The following is a 27,551-nucleotide window of genomic DNA, read 5'->3' on the forward strand; positions in this document are numbered from 1 at the left end:
TTATTTCTCTTACACTTAAATCTAACTATTTGAGTAGTGAGTTCTAAAATGCCTAACCTGTCCTGGCTGGAGTAATTATCCCTATGGTAACTTTTAAAAAATATATATTATATCTAGGTTTTTGTTTCTACTGGTGGCGCACATCTGCACATACCTCGGTGCACATAACAAAATTTATTGCGCACGTGGATGGAAAAAATTAGAGGAAACACTGGTCTTGTCCCACCTCACAGCACATACCTTTGAGGAATGCAGTTGCCATTGGGATTCTCCTGTTCCTTCTTTCCTGTAAACTCAGTGTCTGGTTCTTTCCACAAAGTAATTCTTAATAAATAGCTATGGTCTCATTGATACCCATAAAATCAGGATTATGATTACAGAATAATCAAATCATCCAAAAGTAATCACCAGCTGCGACATTTGACTTTTGTAAGACTGCATTTACATTGTATTGTGTTCAGAAATGTAATTATCTGCATGCTAAAGTGTAATGTATACTTCCCTGTGCCTTTCCTGTGAAGTCTTAAAGAAAAATAAAAGCCCTCTTACATAGCAGGGAGAGAGACTTCTGGGTTGTGGGAGGCTTACTCGTTCATAAACCCATAATGTATGCCTGAACATAACTAGAGGGACAAGGTGGGTGAGATGTTATCTTTTATTGGGCCAACTTCTGTTGATGAAAGAGACAAGCTTTTGAGCCACACAGAGCTCTTCTTCAGGTCTTTGACCTGAAGTAAAAGACCTGAAGAGCATGGTGTGACTTGAAATCTTGTCTCTCATCAACAGATGTTGGTCCAATAAAAAGATAGTATCTCGTCCACCTTGTCTCTCTAATATCCTGGGACCAACAAAGCTACAGCAACACAGCAATGAACATAACTAGAAGTCCTAAGAATTTTGTCCACAGAAGAACCCCTAGTAGAGTTTTAGGATTGCATCAGTTCACAATTTAAATGGTGTAGTTTAAGGATCTGTTTTCATTGTACTGTGAAAACACATTAATCTAATCCAGTTCCCAGTATCTAAAGAGTTACAAGGATGAATTTGGTCTAACGACTGATAAATATAAAACTCTCAAAGCTCTACTCTGAGAATAATTTCTGCCATGAAATGACAGAAAATACCTTACAGAAAACGGAGGGTGAAAAGCCCAATTTTAATATTAATTGTAGTAAAGCCCACATGTGCTGGAAATAGCCCTTACTTACTTTTCCTTAGAGCCACTATCAGATCAATTTAGATTCTGAACTAAAAAGTTTTTAAAAGTTTAAGCCAATAGAAATATTTTTGTGAAATCTAAAAACGAAAATTGTATATTTGGGTTCGGATTTAAACATCTTTCCTGCATTGTTGACAGACAAATATATAACTATTGTGCTAGTTAGTGAGTGAGTCAGAAAATGAAGCTGCGATAATTAGTCTGTTTTATTGCCTTTCCTGGATGAAATGAAAAAAAGTTGATTTATTTTTTTAAAAATATATATTTTTAATATTTAAAAGATTTGCTGAAAAACCAGAAATCTTGTGGGAAGGAGTAAATATAAATAAAATTGAAAACGAGGCAACTGTGCTGAGACTTTGGCTTTATACAGAATGGGTGGGATGGAAGGGTGAAAAATTTGCTGTACTTTTTTTCCATCTGACCAACAGAGATTGCTGCACAAAATACAGTCATTGGCCTGTCTGCCTCTTCCGGGGGTGTTCTTCACTCCTCCTACTGCTGGCTTCCACCAGCAAGGCAGCAGACAACATGGCAGCAGCTTTGGGGGGAAAATGGTTTGAAGGAGAAGATGACAAGGGACATCTGTGTTGGGTGAGGGCAGAGCATAGGGGCCGCAGAAAACAAAGCAAAGAGAAGGTGCAAAAGGAAAAAGGAACTGGAAGGGGGAAACTTAGGAAAGGGGTGTGACCGAAGGATCCCTGTATTCACATGCTAGACTGTTGTAATAATCTTTGTACAAACTGTGCCTTGTGAGGTATCGTTAGAAAACTAATAACTTGCTGATCAATGATATCATGGTGAAATGTACTGTATGTAGCAACATTATATGTAAAGTTATGAATGCTCCCTGTGTGGTGGTGATAGCACATGTTCAAACTGTGACTAGGCAAAGTTGTTAAACAAGTCTATCTTAAATAAAGGAATGTGTGTTGACCTCATTTTACATATAAATAGTAAACAAGGTCCTCGAGACAGCAAGAGGTGGAAGTGGCAGGAGACAAGGCAAATCTGCATTTCAGCATACACAAGGGAGAAGAAAGAGCATGGGGGCACCTTGACTGTTGCATTCTGTCGTCGCCTTTTCTGTTCGAATAAATTTTGCTTTGGGGGTAACCCTCAGAAGAAGCCACTGTAAAGGGTGACTGGACTATAAAAGTGAGGGGCAAAAACACCCAAAGGCATCTCTCCTTGTGTATGTATCCTCTCTCTCTCTCTCCCTCCCATATAAAGACGATAAAGGAACCAGTCCTTTGAATCTGGGGAAGATCCTGACATGGGAATTTGGTCAGCCCTATTGCTGAGAACATGTGGTAAGGATTTTGCCTCGAACCAAGTCCCACTTGTAAAATTTTAGCTCCTAAAAAGAGTTTTATCTTTATTTCTCTTGTAACCATTTCTGGTTGTAATACCTTATGCTTGTACTCACTCAAAACCTCTCTTTGTAGTTACATAAACGTATTTTGTTTTTAGTCTAAAATAATCCAGTAATCCTTAAACTGAACTGTTTGCTAACTCCAGTTAAAGCAGAAAACTGTTGAATGTTGACATATTAGGTCCAACGGACCTCTAATATCTGAACAGCCCAAGAGAGGGTTGGACAGTGCAGGACACACATTTTTGGGAAAATTCGGGACTAGTAGTGTGTTGGGGTCACTCTGCAAGTGGTAACCTAGGCTGGTGGAAGCCAGAGTATGACTGGTGTGTTGCTGACCGGCTGCTGGGTTCACAGTGGCTGGACCAGGGCTGCAGCTCTACATAGGCACTTGGGGTGTAACCTGCATACTGTTAGGCTGGTTGGGAGCAGCCCTGGTTGGGAGGTACAACAGCAAAGCATTGTGAGGCACCCAAGGTTGCAGGGCAGGTGGTGTTTACAACCTACAATGTGACAGGGGGATAAACATAGGAAGCTGTTGAGGGAGGAGGTTTAAGTGGCTGGTTTCACACCTAATGCAGCATCAGGCTACGAGGCTTCCCCTAAGAATACAAGTTAGAGAGGATCTAGGCAGGTTTGGCCGTTTCCTGGGGGGGAAAAGTAGTTTGGGGTGGACACTGGTAAGTATAGGGTTAAACCCAGGTTAAACTGGGGAAAAATGATTGCACCAGTGTCCAACAAGTTCAGCAAGCACAGAACAAATCTTTTCAAACTTTGGATGCCTCTGTTCAAAAGTCAGGAATAGGCTCCGTCTGTCAGCTACATCAAAGTTGTTCATCTGCTGCAGAATGCTGCATGGTCAAATGGATCTGGACTGGTAATCTGTAATTGTGCATGCTTCTGATTGCTTAATACTTCAAGCCTACAACTCTGCATTATTGTCATTTTCAGTGAATCCGATGTTTTCAACTTTTGTTTATATAATACTGAAAACTGAACTATGAGTCAAGAGGTATAACTTCCTGGAGGAAAATACCAAACCAAAATCTATACTGACATTCCGTATTATAATTACCGTGTATATATATGTATATATTTATTAGTGTTATGCCCACTGCAGTTTTAGTTTTTATTTGTACAAGCCTAAATTAAACTACGAACCTACTGTCTTATGTAACCACAATTTAAATATGTAATTAAAACTAAGTGTAATGTTATGTGCCTTAATGAAATAGAGTTTTTAAAATAGAAAATGTCTTAAACTTGGAGTAACTAGTTTTTCCTGGGGCGGTAAAAACCATGATTTTACCTGCTAGTAGCATATACCATGTCATTCCTGGATCCAGGGGAGGGTAGGGATTAATGTGGAAGCCTTCAAAATGTCAAATAAGTATCTAACACTTAGAGCGATTATCCGATCTCTGAATATTTGGGGTTTTCCCATCACTGATGTGACATGTTTTTTTATTTTATGGACAGTGAGGTTTGCTGCGCATATGTTTTTGTAGCTATGCATTTTTATGCCAAGCATTGTATACTGATGAAATACACCGAGGAGATAAGTTAGGTTTGAGAGCAAGGTTGGTCTGGTAGGTTAAGAGCTCCTTAAAAATGGCCTAAAAATTATCATTTAACTGCAAGCCAATAGAATGACATGACTTTTTTTTTTTTTGCTGCTAGTAATGTGTTTTCCTCAACTGTTAGGCTTAAACACAATAAGATATGTTTACTTTTTGGTAATAACTTAAAACTCCCCCACTAGTAGGTCCTATGAACCCTGAATGTGGAGCTCTATGCTCCCAAAGACATTCTTCCCCAGACACACCCTGTCTTAAAAAGACCTGGTCTCTCAGCCCTTGCCATAAGCATCTGTCCAAGGGGTATGAGGAAAAGTTGAAGTTGGTGATGAACATATAAAAAGAATTTCCGGAAGAAGTGTGGTTAAGGAGGGATTTGAAGAGGAGTTATCTTGAATACAGTAAATGATACCTTTAAAGCAGTAAAAAAGTTTGTTTAAACTGAGCACCTGTCCATTCAGACCTTTTTATTTTCACATGCAACATGAAGCCAACATTAACAGTAATCTTTCTTTTCTTTTTAACAGAGGTTGCAGAACTTGAAGTTAATTTACCTTGTAAGTATGGTGTTCAATATTATGCATTTTAAGAAAAAGAATAAAGAGCATGGAGACTGCTTGCTTGTTTTCTGATTGATAATTTTGAGCACTGTGACATCCTTTTTAAGCATTCACTGGGTTGGCAATGTATATATTTCTTCTAGGGGTTAAGTTATCACAAAGCAATTATTAGCCTCCCTTGGTAACTATTTTTAATTTATACTGCTCTAGATTTGGGGAAATAAAATTCCCTTCTCCAATAATATTCCAGGGATTAAAGGTTTTCTGTTATCTGAATGGAGGGAGGTACCTCCTCCCTTCTCTCCCTATAATTTCCAAGATAAGAGCGATACTGAATTAAAGGATAAAGAAGAGTTAACCGTTAACTGTTTCTGTAAAACCGACTAAATAGTTGTAGTTCATCCCTTTCAGGCCGCTGTCACTTGACACAATCACTAGATTAGAACATTAGGAACACTACTTAAAAATCCTGAGAGGTGAGACCAGCATTTGTGTTCTTACAGGAGCAAGGAATGGTAGGTGCTCCTGTGAAAACTAGTATCTGTAAAGCAGATAGTCATGTATTAAATGTGGAAAAATTACTCTTGCTGAGTTTTGGTTGGGATTTTAAGTGCACAGAATCTTGGAAATTCAAAGTTGCTGTTCTCACAGCAGTCATCATTTGGACCCCTTGAGTATCTCTATTATTCTGTATTAGCATAAGAGGAATGTGCTGTCTTGGAGTGAAACAAAAAGCTGTTTTAGCACAGGATTATGAGGCAAGTTTCTAAAGGCTTGTATTTATTGCATAGAATGGGTACTGGCAATGGGTACACTGAACCATTGCTGGACACTATTGTCCTTGTCTGTGCTTGCAAGAAAAACCGTGTTCAGCTCCATTTCAGAAACCATAGTCAAAAGCAGAGCACTGAACTCTGTTTCCAGTTATATTGGCAGATAAACTGTAGTGTAGACAAAGCTAGTGAGACATTTTTCTATATGAGAGAAGCTTTTTAAAAAATACCTTTCATGTAGACAAAGCATCTGAGTGGTGCTGCTTAAGTCCCTGACTTGTTACTTTCTCTTGTAACGTTTCTGAATCTGGAGCAACTCCTTACCCTCAAATTCAGTCTTCTCAGTGTAAGAAACTACTACTAAAAAGAACTGCCTTCTGATGGCTGGGTGGGAGGAGAAAGGAGGAGGGGCAAAAGTTGATGCTGGCCACTAGGGAATGTGAGAGCATGGAAGAGGGGAAGGTAATTGAAAAAGAGAAGGTAAATTAATGGTGATATTTCAATATCTCACATTTGCACTGTTTTGTTCAGTTTTACTAAGTATAGAAGTATTTTGTATTTTGCAAGAGTATGTTCAACTTTATTAATAAAAATACTTATTTTTTTTGCATGGAGACACTTCATAAGCTGATTAATAATGAACACGTACATGCTTGTTGTGCTTTGCTGCAATTTCAGCTTTTTGGATGCATTATTTCTTGAAGTCAAAAGCTAAGTTAGTGCAGACATGGTGATATCTTTGCATAATACACATTTGGCTGTTTGCTTAATTTTATAAAGGAACCTATCTGTGTTTTTGTGCATTGTGTATATAGTAGAAATATTATTATATACTACTGTGTTTACTCAACTTAAACATAATTAGGTTTCAAATAAATACCTATAAAATGGCTATTTATATCACAAAGTGTCATTGGATATTCCAATCTGGAGTCAGATATTTTGGCTCCCCCCCCCCCCATTATGTCTGTAACTCTGGGTAATATCTGATGTCTAATGCATCTTTATATGCATAGGTGGATGTTAGATTTGTTTACCACAAAATAAATTGCACAGCCAAACTAAAATATCTAAATGTGTGTGGGGTTTTAAAATATGTGGTGAGGAAATGTTAATTAGAAATTTGAGGTAGTCCATTATAACTGACATGGATTTAATATTCTAAAACGTTATGCAATTCCTTTTGTTTTTTAAACCTGTCTTGATTATAGATCTGAAAAAGATTTGGGGGTAGTGTTGGATAATGAGCTGAACATGAGCTCGAAATGTGAGGCTGTGGCCCAAAAAACTAATGTGAATCTGGGATGCATACACAGGAATCTCAAGTAGGAATAGTGAGGTTATTTTACCCTGGTATCTGGCATGGTGTGATCGCTGGTGGAGTATTGTGTCCTTTTCTGGGAGGATGCTGATAAGTTGCATAGGGTTCACAGGAGAACCACAAAAATTATTTGAAAACATGCCTTATAGTGATAGATCTAGGAGCTCAACCTGTTTAGCTTAACAAAGCAAAGGCTAAGGGGTGACTTGATTACAGTGTATAAGTACCTTTATGGGGAACAAATACTTAATAAAGGACTCTTCAATCTAGTAGAGTAATATGATCCATTGGAGGGAAGTTGAAGCTAGCAAATTCAGACTGGAAATAAGCTACACGTTGTAAACTATGAGAGTAATTAACAATTAGAACAATTTACCAAGACTTGTAGTGGATTCTTCATCACTGACCATTTTAAAATCATGATTAGATGTTTTTCGAAAAGATATGTAGTAGAAATTATTTTGGGGGAAGGTCTGTGGCCTTTGCTATTCAGGAAGTCAGACTAGATGATCACAGATGATCCTTTCTGGCCTTTAAAATCTATGAATAGTTGTGGTTTTGTGCTAGAGAATTGCTCTTGTGTCAACACTGTACCTACATTTCCAGACAGCTTAGTGCTATTTAATTTCTCAATTTAAAAAACTGTAAGTTACTAGCTTGGAGGATGAAATCCACACAATAGCAGCAGCAGTGGAGATTTTTCGAATAGCATCTTGCAAATGTGTCTCCATCCTGACCAGCAAAAACTCCCTCTGTGGGTGAGAAGGTAATTTAGTTGCCATGTCCGTTTATTATTTAGTCTGTTTGTGTAGTTTGCAAACAAAGGTGCCATTATGCTGCAGGCTCATATCCATCGTTCATTCCACATAAGCCACCAAACAGCCTTCAGATGCTATTGACTTTTGATCATTGTTGGTCTGGGACTGTATCCCATTATCAAATTCCTTGAGAAATCCTATTTCCCTCCTTTTTTCTTCCTCTACACCTCTTCCCACTATTGTTAAAACAGTCTGTACCTGTATTGTCTCAAGAACATAAGCACAGTAACTAGCTCTTAGTGGTGCTCAGATACTGTGGTTATGGTATAACATCTTGAATAGAATATAGACAAAACTACCAAATACTCTTGGCAAAGTTTGTGCTTGGATGGTAATAAAGGAGATTTGGCCTGTTAAGGTGACAGGTTAAATGCTGTCTGTACCTTCTGTTTAGAAGACATTGGGATTAAAACACGGCATCTTTGCCGCTGCTCTTGTATTGCTGAGTTAGCTTTGTACATACTGACTGTGTAGCTTTATAAATGAATTTGAAGATTTAAATGGCTGCAGTTACTCTGAAATGATATTCTGTAGTCACCAGATTCAAGTAGTCCCTGCCAGGCTATATGATGACCAAGGGAAGGTCATGCCTGACTAATCTAATCGCCTTTTATGATGAGATTACTGGTTCTGTGGATGAAGGGAAAGCAGTGGATGTATTGTTTCTTGACTTTAGCAAAGCTTTTGACACGGTCTCCCACAGTATTCTTGTCAGCAAGTTAAGGAAGTATGGGCTGGATGAATGCACTATAAGGTGGGTAGAAAGCTGGCTAGATTGTCGGGCTCAACGGGTAGTGATCAATGGCTCCATGTCTAGTTGGCAGCCGGTATCAAGTGGAGTGCCCCAAGGGTCGGTCCTGGGGCCAGTTTTGTTCAATATCTTCATAAATGATCTGGAGGATGGTGTGGATTGCACTCTCAGCAAATTTGCGGATGATACTAAACTGGGAGGAGTGGTAGATACGGCCAAAAGAAATCTGATAAGGTTCAATAAGGATAAGTGCAGGGTCCTGCACTTAGGACGGAAGAACCCAATGCACAGCTACAGACTAGGGACCGAATGGCTAGGCAGCAGTTCTGCGGAAAAGGACCTAGGGGTGACAGTGGACGAGAAGCTGGATATGAGTCAGCAGTGTGCCCTTGTTGCCAAGAAGGGCAATGGCATTTTGGGATGTATAAGTAGGGGCATAGCGAGCAGATCGAGGGACGTGATCGTTCCCCTCTATTCGACATTGGTGAGGCCTCATCTGGAGTACTATGTCCAGTTTTGGGCCCCACACTTCAAGAAGGATGTGGATAAATTGGAGAGAGTCCAGCGAAGGGCAACAAAAATGATTAGGGGTCTGGAACACATGAGTTATGAGGAGAGGCTGAGGGAGCTGGGATTGTTTAGCCTGCAGAAGAGAAGAATGAGGGGGGATTTGATAGCTGCTTTCAACTACCTGAAAGGGGGTTCCAAAGAGGATGGCTCTAGACTGTTCTCAATGGTAGCAGATGACAGAACGAGGAGTAATGGTCTCAAGTTGCAGTGGGGGAGGTTTAGATTGGATATTAAAAAAAACTTTTTCACTAAGAGGGTGGTGAAACACTGGAATGCGTTACCTAGGGAGGTGGTAGAATCTCCTTCCTTAGAGGTTTTTAAGGTCAGGCTTGACAAAGCCCTGGCTGGGATGATTTAACTTGGAATTTGTTCTGCTTCGAGCAGGGGGTTGGACTAGATGACCTTCTGGGGTCCCTTCCAACCCTGATATTCTATGATTCTATGTCTTAGATGTTGAAATGTTGTATAACAAATTAAATTAACTTTTTATATTAAAAGGTACATGCAGGCAAAATGGGATTTCAGCTTGTTTGGTCTCCCAAAAATACTGTTTTTAAGGCCAAAATAGTGCAAGAAACTATGTCATTGAAATTTGAACTCACTGACCTTTACGTTATTTTTTTAAAAATCACATAAAGAGAAAATGATTTAGATAACTGTTTCCAGAGGAAGAACTTGTTGGTCTGGTAACTTGTTATGGCTTTGAAATTGTTACTGTGGCAGGCATAATGGTTTTATGTGAGTTTGTTGTGCCACCATGGTTGGACCAAGGTACAGAGACAGATTTGCTCTCTAAGACAGTTGAAATAACACATTTTGGTAGGCTGTGATACTTCCCAGGGAACCCAGAGTTGTTAGGCACTTTGCTATTTAAATGTGCTGCCCTTAGCCTGAGGAAGCCTTGTATGTGCCTGCCGTGGATCAACTTCCCAACTCCGCCAGCCATGGGCAACGAAGCACTCCTCCCTTGGCATCACAGGCCTTGATGTCATTCTGCAGGTTAGTGATAGGAACTCTCCAGCCCTTGAGCCCTCCAAGCATCTTCTTGGATGTCCAGCCCCTACTCTAGTAGACACTTAAAGTATTCACCAGTTCACTGCTTCCCAAGAAACAGTACTCCCTAGCATATCAGTTCCATCTCAGATCATCACTCCACTTAACTTACAGCACTTAAATATGATTTCACTATAAACAAATTAAGTTTATTTAACAAAGTATGGAGATTCAGTTAGTAGCAAGTAGAAGTATTGGAAATGAATGGTTACATATAAAATAAAATCATAATGTGCATTCTAGAGCTTAGACTTATTAACAAGTTACTCTCATGTCTGATAAAGTATTGCTCACCAAAAATATTTTGCAGAGCTTTGTAGCTAGGCTGGCTGTGGCCCTTCTTTCACAGACATGCACTCTGTCAGCTGGCCTCCTAAGGGAAGGATTCAGTGTGATCTTTGTGCTCCATGATATACCAGGCCAATCCTTTTTCATAAGCAGGACATTTTGCTGTTTTTCTTTCTGTAAATGTCTTCCCTTGTAGATTTTGGAATCACTCCGTTTGCATCTGTCTCAGTATCCAAATAGGCATACAGACATGTATGTGTGAGGCATGCAATACACTAATGGTCAGATTTCTGGTGACCTGCCTTAACTCCAAGACATTGGGAACATAATTTTCACTTTAGGTACATAACTCCTTAAATGTTATCCATACCTACATTTCACAATTATGATGACCGGTTGGCTACTGGCTCTCTGTATAGATCTGACATGCCACCCTTTGGTGAATTATTATGCAGATATCCAACCCAAGAGGTCCCTGTAAAATCACTGACCGCTGGCACCAAGGCTGGGTCATGGAGGCATATTCTATTCAGTACAGCTCAGCTGTTATTACACTGTGTGGGTGTGAATAGTATTTTTAGTTAATGTGATGTGGAATGCAGAACAGCATGATGTTGTACCATAGACTGTAATAGAAGTTATTATAACCCAGTTAGAAACCCTGATGTTCAGAAATATTAACTACTAACCTTCAATGCCACAAAAGACATGCTTTGTCATGCTAGGACTCTCCTTGCTATAACACTATCTTATGCCAATCAACTCCTGAGCGACTTACAGTACACTACAGTCTTGGAGGCTGCTTTTCTTTATGGATACAAATGGTGTGGCAAGGGGAGGTTTTTAGACAATATAAAATTTAAAAAATTAAGGTTTACACAGTGAATTAGCAGTCTTTGTCCAATTTGTGAAGGAAGTGACTTAGGAAGCATACCTTTGAGAGATTTAGGTCTTGCTTTTAAAATGTGAAACTTTCTATAGTGGGGGGGAAAAAACAGAATATTGCTATGTTTTAGGGGTGACAGACATCATGTGTCCTTGTCTGGTGTTTAGAGAATTCCAGAATTGTACTTAACCCTAAGGGCTACCCAACTTTTATATAAATCTGTATCAGTTTATGGCATTGATCTCTTCCCCATTTACTTGGAAAATCTTTTTACTCTCCACAAGTGATTAGATTTTTTTCCCTTCAAATGCTGTTTTAAGTGAAGAGGAATATTTGCAGTTGCTCAAACTAGATTGTGAAAATTGCAAGTTAATATTTGTCTTTGTGCTTCAGGGCATTAATCTGGTCATGGTCTGGGGTTGAGAGGAAACGTTCTCCATCCAAAGGTTTATATTTGTGTAACTTGCCAAATCTGCTCTGGATTTTTTGACTTATTTTGAAGCATCAGCTGCATGGCACTGCCAGAGGCTCATTACTGTACTTGGATAGACCATCGGTCCGTTTCAATATGGCAATTCACATTTGACGTTCCTTTAAGGAGACTACATTTGACCTTCAGTTGAGGAATTGCTTGGGACAGAAAAGTTTATAGCGGAGCTGCCACCTGTAGAACTTTGAGGGAAACCCTACTGGTTCTGTATGTCCCACCTTTCTAAATTTTGATTCGTATCTGTTTGTGGCAACAGTTTGTTTGCATGCTATAATTGGACCTAATTAGCATTTTAAAAGAACATGGCCTATTTTCCTTTACTAGTACATCTTTCCTTCTTCATAACTGTTGATCATAACACCAGCATATGGGTGATTTGATGACATGAATTGCATTGACCCCAAGCTATTTAGGGAGGGGAACTAAGGGAACTGAAAAAAATCCCAGCAAATGAGCTCACCAGAATGAAAGCATTACTCACTGAATGAAGGTAGAGTACTTGACTAGGTTGTATGTTTGGGTGCCAGAAGATTGAAAGAGGAGATTTTCATTCATTGTTTGTTGCAATTTTTTTTCCTTTGCAGGTACATGTAAAGTGAATTTTCCAGATCCAAACAAGCTCCATTACTTTCAGCTAACTGTAACCCCAGGTAATGTGTTAACATATTTTTTTTAAATGAAACACTGGAATGGATTAAGATGAACACATACTGTCAAAGTTGTTCATGAGTATGGACTGCTTGGGTTCTGTAGGTAATATACAACTAAAAAAGGCAGCAAATTTTAGGCAGTGAACTTATTATATTGGGGCATATGGTAAAGTTTACGTGTTGATTTTGAGAACTGGAGTCTTCAGTATAAACATCAGTAGAGGCTAGAAAGATGTTTAGATCTCATTTTCCAGTTTTTATAGGCTGAAGCAAGCTGGATTTGGCTCAGCTTCAGCCTTGAAGGAGTTCAACTGCAGAAATAGACACTTGAAACTATTCTCAGCAGAAATGATTTTGTTCACGATATGTCATAAACTGTTACTGTTTTACAAGGAACTCTTTATTGCAGGTTTTTTTGGGGGCGATTAATTCAATGGAGACATGACAAAATAGATGAGAAATTTTAAAAGTATTTCAGGAGTACTTCACAAATCTACACATTTCAGAAAAAGAGTGGTCTCTGCTACCTTCTTAGCAAATATTAGTAACTGTGCTGTCATGAGGTCTCATACTGCAGCCACCCTTTTTAAAACAAATATACAACAAAGCATTTGCTAGCATACCATGAAATAGATCAGTAATAAAAACCAAACTGCAATTTTTGAAAATGAAAGCTGCTTTTTCGATACATGTGCTAAGTTTTACGTATTGATTTGCAGAGTTCATCATTTCCTGATGAGTTTCACAGTGAGGTTCTGCTGTGTAAAATTTAAAGCCACTACATTTGAACAGGAAACCAGAACTGGGGTATATCCCCACATAACTTTTTGGTAAAGCTGTGCAGAATATTAGCTGGTTAAGACCCTGATCAAACTCCCACCGAACTTGGTCCTGTCTCTGAGATTTTGTGAAACTGTCTAAATGGAAACACTTAGCTGTAAAGTATAAAGTGCTAAGGTTCAGGCGTTAAAGTACTGTGTGTTGAGAATAGATAGTCTTCCTTCTGACTCTAGATTTTTTTTGTAATTTTTAATTGCACTGAATTTTTAAGATCTGTCCCTGTAATTTTGTGCTAATCTCTGTTGCCAGTAAACAACATGCTGATCAGCGCAGAAAACATATCTTATCTGTAAAGCACAGTTTAAACTTACGGTGCTATAAAAATGTTTTAATAATAATGACCGTTCTAATTTGGCAGTGGTACCAATAGTTAAACCAGGCAGACACTAGATGTCACTGTTACTCATTAGTAAAGATAAAATAACATGTAGTTGGCAATAGAAATCTTGACTCTTTCAGTTTAATTTGTGTTTTCTTGGACTGGAAAATTTGGCAAGACTGCCCCATTGAGTACACTAAAACTGATAGCAAAGACTGAATGTATTAAACATGACAAAAGTTTCATATTAGCAACTGGTTGTGTAGAGGGTAGACTAATTAGATACATGTGAAGGTCATCAAATCTGTTGGTATGTGCCAACTGTTGCCCTTGAGTTTAACAGATGCCTTTTCATAATACTGTGGAAAATTTTAGTTGACTTTCTGTAAGGTCACCAGGATCTAAATTAACGATATCATAACTGTGAAACAAAGATGGCTTTTTCTTTTTTTGTATTAAACCCGAAGTGGATTATGTAGTGCACAATAGTTTACTTCTGTAACTGTAAACTACAGCTAAACAAGGGGACGTGCATTGTTCATGTTCATGATGATGATCATTGTGTTAGCTTCATTACTGAGGTGAGATTACATGGAGAGAGGTGATTTTATTCTTTTTAGTTAACATTTTGTTAACCTAATTATAGCTGCACAGCTGAAGTCCTGGCTTTTACAATCTGATCAAAATAAACATCTATTTTCAGCTGTGCATAATTCAGTTACAAAACCTGTGATCCAGTACCACTTAACCCATGCATCTGTTCATGTGAACATAATAAAACCCTTTGCTTTTAATGTAGTAAAACAAGCCAAAAAGAACCTCCCAAATAGCTACGGTTAGTGGGGCACACAATCATAGTGACAGGTTTCAGAGTGGTAGCAGTGTTAGTCTGTATCAGCAAAAACAACAAGGAGTCTTTGTGGCACCTTAGAGACTACCAAATTTATTTGGGCATAAGCTTTTGTGGGCTAGAACCCACTTCATCAGATGCATGGAGAGGAAAATACAGGAGCAGGTATAAATGCATGAAAAGATGTGAGTTGCCTTACCAAGTGTGAGGTCAGTCTAACAAGACAATTCAGTTGACAGCAGGATGCCACAGGAGGAAAAATATCTTTTGAAGTGGTAATGAGAGTGGCCCATTTCAGACAGTTGACAAGCAGGTGTGAGTAACAGTAGGGGGAAATTAGTATTGGGGAAATAAGGTGTAGGTTTTGTAATGACCCAGCCACTCCCAGTCTTTATTCAGGCCTAATCTGAAGGTGTCCAGTTGGCAAATTAATTCCAGTTCTGCAGTTTCATGTTGGAGTCTGTTTTTGAAGCTTTTCTGTTGAAGAATTGCAACTTTTAGATCTGTTATTGAGTGACCAGGGAGATTCATAGTGTTCTTTTACTGAGATAGCAGAGAGTTGGGTAAGTATTTCTTCCAGAATTGTCCTGACTCAGATTGGTATTATATATGCACCAGAGGAACCTGTTACTGTAATACCCGCGAACCTTAAACTTACCTGTTCAGGAGAAGCCAGTTTTCCTCCTCTTTCCCATATTTAAAAGCCACTTTGAGTAGTTAAATTAAGTGCTCACTTCTAGAAGTGTCCTAATGGGGCCATTCTCTAGCTTGGTGGTGAAGGGAATGCCTTCCAAAGGATCAGCTTTGCAGTTTTCAAATTACAGGGCAAGAGTTGGACTCAGCCTGATTTTTGGTGCCAGAGAATTCTATACCTTAAACCTTTTCTGTAGTATTTTTATGGTACGTCGCTATTTAGGATTTGGAGATCCAGACTTTGAAGAATAACTACGAAAGGATTGGTAGCTAGTGTAGAACATGGAGGACCAATGTTGTTTGTTGTTGGTTCACTCCATTAGCAGAGGGTCTGCTAGGTGTTTGGTTTATGTATAGGTTGTGGATGGCCATCTGTGTCTGGCCAAGGTATGGAAGTTGCCATGAAACAGCCAGTCGATGACAAACGTTGAGGATGGGATTAAACTTTCACATTCTGTTTACGATTTTAGAAGCTGGAAAATGACTTAGTTAAAAATTCAACTTGTACTGGAAGTGAAAGTTGCAATAAATTGTACTAGTTAATCTAATTTCTGGGGGAATCCTAATGTGTAGAGCAGGGGTGGGCAAACATTTTGGACCGAGGACCACATCTGGTTATGGAAATTGTATGGTGAGCCATGAATGGTCACGAAATTGGGCGGGGGGGGGGGGTTGATTCGGGTTGGGACCAAGGGGTTCGGAGGGCAGGAGAGGGATCAGGGCTGGGATAGCGGGTTCGGGTGTGGGAGGGAGTCAGGAGGGCAGGCTCCAGGTGGCGCTTACCTCAAACAGCTCCCAGAAACAGCAGCATGTCCCCCCCTCCAGCTCCTATGCAGAGGCACGGCCAGGCTGCTCTCCGTGCTGTCCTGTCCGCAGGTGCTGCCCCCGCAGCTCCCATTGTCTGCGGTTCCCAGCCAATGGGAGCTGTGGGGGCAGCGCTTGGGGCGGGGGCAGAGTGCGGAGCCCCCTAGCTACTCCTACGCGTAGGAGCTGGAGGGGGAATATGCCACTGCTTCCCGGAGCTGCACGGAGTGGGGGCAAGCCCTTGACCCCTCTCCCCAGCTGGAGTACAAGCGCTGGATTAAAATGTCTGGAGGGCCAAATGCGGCCCCCGGGCCATAGTTTGCCCACCCCGGGTCATAGTTTGCCCATTACAATTTCAGGGAAAGAGAGAACAGCTCTATTTGGGGTTTTTAACGTCTTAAACAAAATCTGATGTAGAGAGTTGGTGCGCCTGATTTTGTTGTAGTGTTTTGCTTTGTGGTTAAAATCTCTGTTCTTAGATGCTTTTTGTTTTACATAGTCTTGGTGACTATGGCAAGTTCTTAATAGACAATCAAAATAAGTTTTTCTAGGCACTTCAGGAAAAAGGTACATGGGAAAATAAATTTTATCACAAATGATGAAGCAGAAACATGTTCACTAGTTTACAGAATAAAGCTGCAGCTCTTTCATTGTTCACTCCACACCGAAGCCTTTGTCAGCATATATCAGTATCCATTTGTTTTAATTCCTGCAACACATAATTATCAAGGAAGGATATGAGTTTGAAATGAAAATGCATACAAAGAACATCTTACGTCAGGAAGCTGAATACTTATTTTATGTAACCAGTTTTTACTTACAGTGAACCTGTGCTCTGGGGAGTTTCTTATTCATTTAGGAATTAGCTTTGTGCCATACAGATAAGCCACCCAATCTTAGTTTAATGTCTCTAACAGTGAAATTAAATGTGTCAGCTGTGGCAGTAAAATATTCTTTATTATTCCTGAAGCAGAAACATCGCTGACTTCTGTCACTATCTGGACTGTTTCCTCCTTCTGCCGACTCCCTGAGCCAGTTGCTCTGTCTTGCAAGAAGATCATCATGGCCGCAGCTGCTTCTACCAGTTACTGTTTGTTTTTTCAATTTTTGTAGCAGTAGTCGGTTAAAACTAAGAAAAGCACGGAGATACCTGCAATGTAGGCTTCAGTTACTGCTAAAAATTGCAGGGTCAGCATTACGCTCTTCACTCATATTTCTGATCCTGAAAAGGATGGAGCACAGAGTTTGGAGTGCTGAGGTTCTTCTTGTTCCATTGCTAGGGTCAGATGCATGGCTCCACAATTAATCAGAGGTCAGAGAGGGAATTGCACATGAACAAAGTTGAAGGGATGCACAAGATTAATGTGATGAAACAGTAAGAGGCAAGTGTCTGCTTCCACCTACACAACCCCGTTTGGGTTGATAGCTGAGCCTTCATCAGCAATAGGACACAAGTGCCGCCAGACCTTGAAAGAAGACTGGGAAAGCTAGACTAATCTCTTATGGTTAACAGAGAGATTTGTAACAAATGTGGTCTGCTTTCTGCAGATGATTTAATAATCTTATTTAACTCTAGAAGTGGATCTTAAATCACTGGAAGAAAATCTGGAAGGGTTATGCCTACTTGTCAAAACTGTCAGTCTACTTTCTTCTTTGCTTACTACCGGTTCTATAAGCCTCCAGTTAAGAATATAGTTCTCATTTGGATCCTAATTTGCAGACTGTAACTTTTGAGTTGCTGCTGCTGTTCCTTTTCACTTAACATGAAAGGTATTCTATTTGTTGACTGCCCTGGTTTGTGAACCTTCAAAAGTAGAGAAGTAGGGATCTTATCTTTTAAGCCCCATAACCTTCATAGGGCAATTATAAAGCTCCAATTTCCAATCAATACCATGTCATCAGCATAGAAACTACAGAAGATACCAGCGAAGATCTATCTTGTCGAATGGAATGGAGAGTTGTATATCTGGTTGACTGCTCAACCCAACTTTTAAGAAAATCAAGCTTGCCCACAAAGAGATCTTCAGTAGTCCAAGGAAGACTGATAATCCTTGTTGAGGATTATATGCTAAGAAGAATGGAAAGAGCGTTCTGCAAGGCACAGGTGGCCAACAGGATGGTATTCTGTCATCCCAGAGGCAAGATATGAAATGTCCCTGTCAGATTGAATAGGCTTCTGATGTCAATGGGCCAGGATCCACCGATGATGGTGTACATCAGCACTAATGTCATTGCATCATGGGATATCTCTCAGATTAAAAAGAAAAGGAGTACTTGTGGCACCTTAGAGACTAACCAATTTATTTGAGCATGAGCTTTCGTGAGCTACAGCTCACTTCATCAGATGTTTACCGTGGAAACTGCAGCAGACTTTATATACACACAGAAATCATGAAACAATACCTCCTCCCACCCCACTGTCCTGCTGGTAATAGCTTATCTAAAGTGATCAACAGGTGGGCCATTTCCAGCACAAATCCAGGTTTTCTCACCCTCCACCCCCCCACACAAATTCACTCTCCTGCTGGTGCTAGCCCATCCAAAGTGACAACTCTTTACATAATCAAGTCGGGCTATTTCCTGCATAGATCAAGGTTTTCTCAAAACCTTGATCTATGCAGGAAATAGCCCGACTTGATTATGTAAAGAGTTGTCACTTTGGATGGGCTAGCACCAGCAGGAGAGTGAATTTGTGTGGGGGGGTGGAGGGTGAGAAAACCTGGATTTGTGCTGGAAATGGCCCACCTGTTGATCACTTTAGATAAGCTATTACCAGCAGGACAGTGGGGTGGGAGGAGGTATTGTTTCATGATTTCTGTGTGTATATAAAGTCTGCTGCAGTTTCCACGGTAAACATCTGATGAAGTGAGCTGTAGCTCACGAAAGCTCATGCTCAAATAAATTGGTTAGTCTCTAAGGTGCCACAAGTACTCCTTTTCTTTTTGCGAATACAGACTAACACGGCTGTTCCTCTGAAACCTCTCAGATTAAAGATGACTTCAAGAACTCAGAAGGGTGCTGCAGAAGAAGAAACTCCAAGTAATCTTGGAGATTTTCCTGTCCTGAGAGGGAAGGAAGATGCAAAGTAGAAGATGCAGGAAGTAAACCACTAGCTAGGTAAATGGGGTAAGGTAGAAGGCTCTGATTTCACTGAACATTGTTCCACTTTCTGTGGGGAGTGGTGGGGTTGTACAGTTTGGATGGCTTCTGGCCTCTATTCCAATAGAAGGGGAACTGTCTTCTCAGAGGCAGGCTGGCTAGAGTAGTCAGAAGGGCATCAAACTAATAAAAAAAGGGGGAAGGTGAAAAAGGGGAACATAAAGTCACTCCTTGCACACACAATCATGATGTTGAGAACAAAATAAATCAAGAAACGGAAAGACTTGAGGAGAAATTCTGTATTTGCCTATAAGCCAATGCTAGGAGCCTGGGTAACAAACAAGAGGAATTGGAATTGCTCATTTATGAGCATAAATTTGATCTAGTTGGTATTACTGAAACCTGGGGGGGGGGGTGAGTCACATGATTGAAATGTTAAAATCAATGACTATAACCTGTTTAGGAATGATAGAGTGGGCAAAATGGGAGAGGAAATAGCACTGTCAAAAATGTCATTACCTGTTTGAGTTGTTGGCAATTCAGAAAAAAGATCTTAATGTTTATGAATCAGTGACCTAATAGATAAAGACCAAAATGGGATGCTAGTTGGTGTCTGCCACAGATCACCAAATCCCACTAGGAATCAGAATGACCAGCTTCTGAAGCACCTATCCATAACACGTAGGGGGAAAAAAGCTTTGTGATCACGGGGGAATTCAGTCTGAGTGACACATGCTGGAGGTCTTATGCTGCCAGGACTAAAAAACATGCTCAGAATTTCTAATTATTAGAGGTCATAATTTTCCAACTCAGAAAGTGTTGTAGCCAACACTAAGGGGATTCTATATTGGACCTCCTCTTGATGAAAGAGGAATTGATCACAGAACTAAAATTAGTGGTTGCTTAAGTACAAGTGATCATGACACTATCATGTTTGTTACGTGCAACAGAATAAAGTCCAAACTGGTAATATATAGATGTGTGGTGCTTTAAAATGACCAATTTCACAAAGCCGAAAAAAAATAAGTCAGGTCAGTTGGGAAAGTGAATTTAAACAGAAAATGTGAATGATAATGGGGAGTTGTTCAAGAACATTCTGCTAGATGCTCAAAAAGCTACAATCCAGTAAGAAGGCAGCATTGGTTAAATCCAACCTGTCTTAGAGAGGAAATGAAGGGTTTGGGGGGCGGAGGGGGTGTGTGCATGTTTTTTACACACACAAATGGGAGAAAGGGGAAATTGCATAAGTCATAAATATAAATCAGAAGCTCAGAATGGTAAAAAAAAAAAAAAAATTGATCAGGGAAGCAGAAGGACAAATCTATGGTCAGCAGAGTGATTATGACCACTCCCTGTTCTAACTACCTCAAAATAGCAAACACTCGGTCCAGTCTTAAGTATTTGCTGGATCAAACTCTTATTATAGGAAACTACTTTGAAAGCTTAATGTCAACTCAGTTTGTAGCAGTAGGAAGCAGCCTAGATATAGCCAAAAATTATCAGAGTTCTGCTGCTTGTTCGTGAAAGGGAGGACCCTGTCACATACAAATTATTATACTAAACTGCAGAAATCCAGTTAGAACAGTAATTATGCTTTTTATTTCTATTTGTCACAGGAGTTTGTTTTGGACATGTGCCTTTTGGCTGTGTCAGACTTGTAATAGATTTATTTACATTAACATAAATGAAGATTTGCATTTAATGAATACTGTCTCTCTCATCTGATTCAGGACCTCTGTCAAGAATTAGGATGCTTGTAAATTAATATGTGCCTTAGAAATGGTTTTATAGTAGCTAATATGTACAGTGTGTGCCCTCAGACAGGTGTGCAAACAAGGTTCTGAGTTTTAAGTTTGAAGAGAATAATATTTGGTCTTCATGAAATATACACCTAAAATACTCAAAACGTAACATGTATGCACTGTTAGAGCTGTATTGGTCCCAGGGTTTTAGAGGCAAAGTGGATGAAGTAATATCTTTTATGGGGCAAACTGAGAGAAACAGAAGTTGATCCAATAAAAGATACTATCTTGTCTCTCAAAACATAAGTTTTTCTGGGGTTGATTGATGTTTGCCCAGGGGGCCAACAGTCCTCACAGATGTTTCTTCCTTTCTTGGAACAAACTTTGTGGGAGTGTGTTGCGTCAGAGACAGTCAGTTTTTTTATAGTTCAAGGCAAACAATTTAAAACACTAATATTTTACTCAAAAAAGATATTTTGCCTAAAGATAACCCCCACTAATTAAAAGCTCTGTATAAATGTTAAAATATGCACTTGTTAACCTCTCACACTAAAAAAATTTTATTTCCAAATCTTGCACAAAAAAACCCTAGGTTTTTTGTCAGAAACTATATCTGCTTAAATTAAAAAAGGATAAGTATTTGCTTTAAATGTAGTAAGTAAAGTGTCTGATGTATATAACATTTTAATATATGGAAACATAGGCTGCCTAAATTAGAAATTAGTCTGTGTACAGTAATTTATATATAAAACCCTGAATGTTAGATTAAATAATGTAATGTAACGCATTGACACCAGTTGTCCGATGAAGTGAGCTGTAGCTCACGAAAGCTTATGCTCAGATAAATTGGTTAGTCTCTAAGGTGCCACAAGTCCTCCTTTTCTTTTTGCGGATACAGACTAACACGGCTGCTACTCTGAAACCAATTGTATTTGCTGATTTAAACTTGTTGAGATCTTGCTGGAAAGTCAAGGGGTGAAACTGGAAAGCTAGTACAGAAGTGCTGTCTGCCTCTGTTTGAGTAACAGTTGCCACTTTTTAAGTAAACCACATGTTCTCCCAGTTGAATGTTTTCCCCACGTTACCCCCATAATTTAGGGTGTTCAGGAATGGGCTTTGTTTCAGGCCTATCTAACATTTCAGTTGAGTTAATAGGTTCTTTTTTTCCCCCTTCCCCAAATATGCCTATTTTTGCTTTAAATATTGGCAAGTATGAAAGTTCAGAGCCACTGACTGTAGAACCTGCTTTCAACTGTATTCTTTGTGGCCTGTCCTAGTTATTGGATGTTCTTCACTTAAAACAGTAAATTGGATGTAATAATACTTAGCACTTACATGGCATTTTTTAATCTTCCAGTCCTTACAAACATTAATTAATTAGTAATACATTTAGATTATAAAGAAAAATGAAATTTAAGACTAAATGGAAGGGGAAGGGATGAATACATTGTTGGAGTGCTGCTTAAAGACACAACTTTATCTAGTAAAAAGGAGGTCTCTGGAATTAGAGAATGGCAATCACATATCCCTCCCCTTCCCTTGGACATTGGTTTTTCTCCCCCCCCCAACACCTTTTTTTTATGGGCCATCCCTATATAGTAGCCTTTTAAAAATAATAATTTTTTTTTTTTTTTTATAACACTATTTTTGATGGGTGCAATAGCTTCACATACCTTAACTTTTCCCTTGTATTGCCATTCTTGAGGGAAAAATGGTATCCTTATTCTTTCTGTACCAGTCCATAGTAGTGTTGTGACTCAAAGGTAAAGAACTGCCATTTTGGGGAGATTAACCGCTTGTTGGAGGATGCCATGCTGTCACATGAAACCGGCCAATGGGAGCTGCGGGGGCGGTGCTTGCAGGCATGGGCAGTGCATGGAGACCCGCTGCTCCCCTCCCCACAAGGGTGCACAGAGGTGTGCCAGCAACAGCCGACCGCAGCCGCTTCCGGGAGCAGTGTGGGGCTGTGGCAGGCAGGCAGCCTTCCTGAGCCCTTCTGCGTTGATGGCCGGGAGCTGCCTGTGGTAAGCGCCTCCCAGCCAGAGCGTGCACCTCGCACCCCCTCCCGCACCTCAACTCCCTGCCCCAGGTCAGAACCCCCTCCTTCACCCAAACTCCCTCCCAGACCCCACACCCCCTCCATTAATATAGTAGAAATGTGCAGCCCATGACAACTTACCAGAATTCGTGGAGTGGCCCCTCTGCAAAAATTGCCCACTCCTGCTAATAAGGCAAGACAATAATACTGGTTTGTCTTTTGAGAAAATGTTTATCATGCTAGTCTCTTTAAAATGAGTGAAATGTGATATGTAGTATATAATTTGTATTCATTGTATTCAGATTAAGAACATAAATGATCATACTGGGTCAAACCAATGCTCCATCCAGCACAGTATCCTGTCTTCCAACAGATGCCAGATGCTTCAGAGGAATGAACAGAAAAGGGCAATTCTTGAGTGATCCATCCCATCTTCTAGTCCCAGCTTCTGGTAGTCAGAGGCGTAGACATCTTGGCTAATAGCCATTGATGCATCTATCCTCCATGAACTTATCTAATTCTTTGTTGAACCTGTTTATTCCATTTTCTAGATCATTTATGAATATGTTGAACAGCACAGGTCCCAGATCTTGGGCGACCTTGCTATTAATCTCTCTCCATTCTGAAAACTACCGTTTTGTTTCCTGTCTTTTGAAACAAGACCTTCTATCTTATCACATGACTGCTTACTTTGCTCAAGAGCCTTTAGTGTGGGATCTTGTCAAAGACTTTCTGAAAGTCCAAGTACACTGTATCCACTAAATCATCCTTGCATGTTTGTTGACCCCATCAAACAATTGTAGTAGTTTGTTGAGGCATGATTTTCCTTTACAAAAGCCATGTTGACTCTTTACCGACATATTGTGTTCATCTATGTGTCTGATAATTATGTTCTTTATTATTGTTTCAACCAATTTGCCTGATACTGAAGTTAGGCTTACTGGCCTATAATTGCCAGGATTGCCCCTGGAGCCTTTTTAAAAAAAATTAGCATTACATTAGCTATCCTCCAGTCATCTTGTATAGAGGCTGATTTAAGCAATATATTACATACCACACTTAAAGAAAAGGAGGACTTGTGGCACCTTAGAGACTAACCAATTTATTAGAGCATAAGCTTTCGTGAGCTACAGCTCACTTCCTCAGATGCATATCGTGGAAACTGCAGCAGGCTTTATATATACACAGAGAATATGAAACAATACCTATTCCCACCCCACTGTCCTGCTGGTAATAGCTTATCTAAAGTGATTTCCAGCACAAATCCAGGTTTTCTCACCCTCCACCCCCCCACACAAATTCACTCTCCTGCTGGTGAGTGGGCTATCACCAGCAGGAGAGTGAATTTGTGTGGGGGGGTGGAGGGTGAGAAAACCTGGATTTGTGCTGGAAATCACTTTAGATAAGCTATTACCAGCAGGACAGTGGGGTGGGAATAGGTATTGTTTCATATTCTCTGTGTATATATAAAGCCTGCTGCAGTTTCCACGATATGCATCTGAGGAAGTGAGCTGTAGCTCACGAAAGCTTATGCTCTAATAAATTGGTTAGTCTCTAAGGTGCCACAAGTCCTCCTTTTCTTTTTGCGAATACAGACTAACACGGCTGTTACTCTGAATACCACACTTAGTAATTCTGCAATTTCACAATTGAGTTTCTTCAGAACTCTTGGGTGAATATTGTCTGGTCTTGGTGACTTGTTACTGTTTTATTTATTGATTTGTTCTAAAACCTCCTCTATTGACACCTCAGTCTGGGACAGTTCCTCAGATTTGTCACCTAAAAAGAATATCTCACGTGTGGGAATCTCATCCTCTGTAATGAAGACCAGTGTAAAGAATTCATTTAGCTTCTTCACGTCAGCCTTGTCTTCCTTGAGTGCTCCTTTAGCACCCTTATTGTCCAGTGACCCTCTGATTGTTTGGCAGGCTTCCTGCTTCTGATGTAGCGTAAAAAAAGTTTTGCTGTTAGTTGTGTGTCTTTTGCTAGTTGGTCTTCAAATTCTTTTTTGGCCTTCCTAATTATACAGTACTTTTACATTTGACTTACAAGAGTTTATACTCCTTTCTATTTTCCTCAGTAGGATTTTACTTGCAATTTTTAAAAGATGCCTTTTGCCTCTAACCACATCTTTTAATCTGTTGTTTATCCATAGTGGCGTGTTTTGGTCCTGTTACAATTTTTTAAAATTTGGGGTTGACAGTAGAACCTCAGAGTTAGGGACACCTTGGGAATGGAGGTTGTTCATAACTCCGAAATGTTCATAACTCTGAATAAAACGTTATGGCTGTTCTTTCAAAAGTTTACAACTAAATATTGACTTAATACAGCTTTGAAACTTTACTATGCAGAAGAAAAATGCTGCTTTCCCTTTATTTTTGCAGTAGTTTATATTTAACACAGTCCTGTACTTTATTTGCTTTTTTTGGTCTCTGCTGCTGCCTGATTGCATACGCCTGGCTCCAAATGAGGTATGTGGTTGACTGGTCGGTTTGTAACTCTGGTGTTCCTAACTCTGAGGTTCTACTGTACATTTAATTTGAGCCTGTACTACAGTGTTTTTAAAAAGTTTCCATGCAGCTCGCAGGCATTTCGCTCTTAACGACTGTTCCTTTGACTTTCTGTTTAGCTAGCTAGCTTCATTTTTGTGTAGTTCCCCTTTTTGAAATTAAATGCTACTGTGGTGGGCTTCTTTGGTGTCCCTGCCCCCTCCTCCCTCCCCCACACAAGGATGTTAAATTTAGATTCCTGTACTGTAATTTTAATTATATTTTAAAAAATCTTTTTATAATATGAAACACAGTAAAAATAATATAGACCTACTGTAGCAAAGTGCACATGGAGTTGTAGAGGAAAAAAGTGTGTAGTAGTATAGATTAATGCAAATTTAAGGGGTGGGGGGGAGATTGTTTTAACTATCTGTTTAAGAGATTGAGAGAGAAGTTTAATTTCATTCTCCACAGTTGAGAAGTGGATTCCTTTGCCCCCTCCTTAAGGCAGCCTCACATACTGATGCCATGGGCCTGCACTGTGACAGTATAAGTCTCTTGTACTTGCTGGATCAGAGGTATGGGAGTCCATACTGACCCACGCTCTTCGTAAATGGATGAAGTGTGCTGAGGCTCACTAGTTATTTTACTTTGAGGGTTACCTAACGTTCAGCCCTCTTTGTATCTGCAATTTTTTGTGCATTTTTCCTGAGGAGTAGATTTAACAGGCCTGTCGTTCCTAGATGAAATTGAGGTCCTGTGTTTCCTCTGGGGTTCTTGAACTATTTTTTGTCGGCCTGGTGGCCTTAGTATGCAAGGAGATAGTTGGAGTCCTTTGTTTGTTCTCTGTGTTTGTATCTGGCGGGAAGGTGATAGTCCGTGTGCACGCTCTTGTGCTTGCTTGGAATCCTTTGGAATTTGTATTCCTGCTTTGTGGGTTTGTCAGTTAAGATTCTGTAGATCTTTTGGTGGGTTTAATTTTCTTTTACATAAATGCGTGTGTGTATGCATGAACATTTGCAAACACTTTTTTTATAGAGGCGTAAATAATTAATACAAAAGAATTGTGAAGCAGTTAAGATTGCTGCATACGTGACGTACCTGACAGAAACCCACAAAATCAAGGATATGAAAAGTTAAGTCAGTTGCTATTGCACACACCCTTTGCTCCACTCACTAGCACACAAATTACCATGAGCACAACTATCATATACCGTGTACTGCAACCGTAATTCTGCACGCCTGTCACCTTGCTGTACACACTCCTTTAACATATTATTCCTCCCCAGTACCCACCTAAACGCTAGTAGTTGTGGATGTTTGGTGGTATGGCTGGTTATATTGGAGGAAGGTAGTTTGGTGAAGGGTTATGAGCAGAAGGCCAGCTGAAAGGGAAAATAGAATGCTGCAATCCCTAGTGGGACAGAGTTGTGGTGCATGGTTTATGATGTAGAAAACAACGAATAATGTATTTTATTTTTTTGTCGTCTCTGCCATATTATAACTATTTGATGTATACACTAGTAACCTTCTGAGTGAGTTCAGCCTGTCACAACTGAAGGATCAATTGAGCATGCACATTGTTTGCTATTATATTCAGAGATCTTCAGAACACTTAAGAATTAGTTGAAGAATGGATACAGTGCAGTAGATGTCCCTCCAAAGCACTCAGAGTGCAGGTGATTGGGATAGATCACCATTATTGAGCTGCTGCAGTCTAGTGGAGTATAGCATTTGTTTTCCAGAGTTAGAAGCACATTATCACCAGTGATTCATGCTTTATTTTTGTAAGCTTTGTACGACATTTGAGATTTAGTATTCTTGAGTACACTGCGCATCATTGTCCTTGACAAGCTATCTTTCTAACCCTATGTTATACTGGACAACAACTACATATGCCGCTGTAAATAGTCTGTAAAGGAGATTGTCTGATCAGTTATTGACTTTGTAGCTATTAAAAACACACATGGGTGCTTAAAATTAGGCTCCAAAATCTATATTTAGAATCCATATTTAGGCAGCTGAATAAGGGCTTAATTTTCAAAGTGTTGAGCATCCAGCAGCTCCCTTTGTCTTGAACTTTAGGCATCTATTTTTGATTAGTCCACGGTATCGGACTGAGTTTGTATGTCAATACAGCACTTTGCCTTGTTGTAACAGAATGATTCAAGTTCAGTAATATCATCTGTTTTGATAGCTTGCTAGAATGAAACCCAGCTCGCTGCTGTCTCCATTTAATCAACAGGAATTCGCAACTGTAAGGATAAATGTATATATTAATTAAAGATTTAATTAGCATTAGCAGCATTGCCAAAAAAAAATCAATGGATGGAAGTTGATGGTGTA

The 27,551-nt window shown here is 39.7% G+C and overlaps 1 protein-coding gene across 4 annotated transcripts in view; it reads left to right on the forward strand.

Moving 5' to 3' along the window:
- The window catches only part of UBE2F (ubiquitin conjugating enzyme E2 F (putative)), a 132,823-nt gene that overhangs the window by 19,316 nt on the left and 85,956 nt on the right, over nt 1–27,551 (forward strand). For 2 of the 4 annotated variants that reach the window (XM_078848029.1, XM_078848030.1), the window contains exons 3-5: nt 4,699–4,728; nt 12,266–12,331; nt 23,090–23,167. In XM_078848029.1, the coding sequence (XP_078704155.1) occupies nt 4,699–4,728; nt 12,266–12,331; nt 23,090–23,167 (174 nt within the window). The remainder of the gene's footprint in view (nt 1–4,698; nt 4,729–12,265; nt 12,332–23,089; nt 23,168–27,551) is intronic. The other 2 variants (XM_073306748.2, XM_073306751.2) reach the window with 2 other exon arrangements.

The sequence above is a fragment of the Lepidochelys kempii genome, chromosome 11 (assembly GCF_965140285.1).
Source record: "Lepidochelys kempii isolate rLepKem1 chromosome 11, rLepKem1.hap1, whole genome shotgun sequence".
Lineage (NCBI taxonomy): Eukaryota > Metazoa > Chordata > Testudines > Cheloniidae > Lepidochelys > Lepidochelys kempii.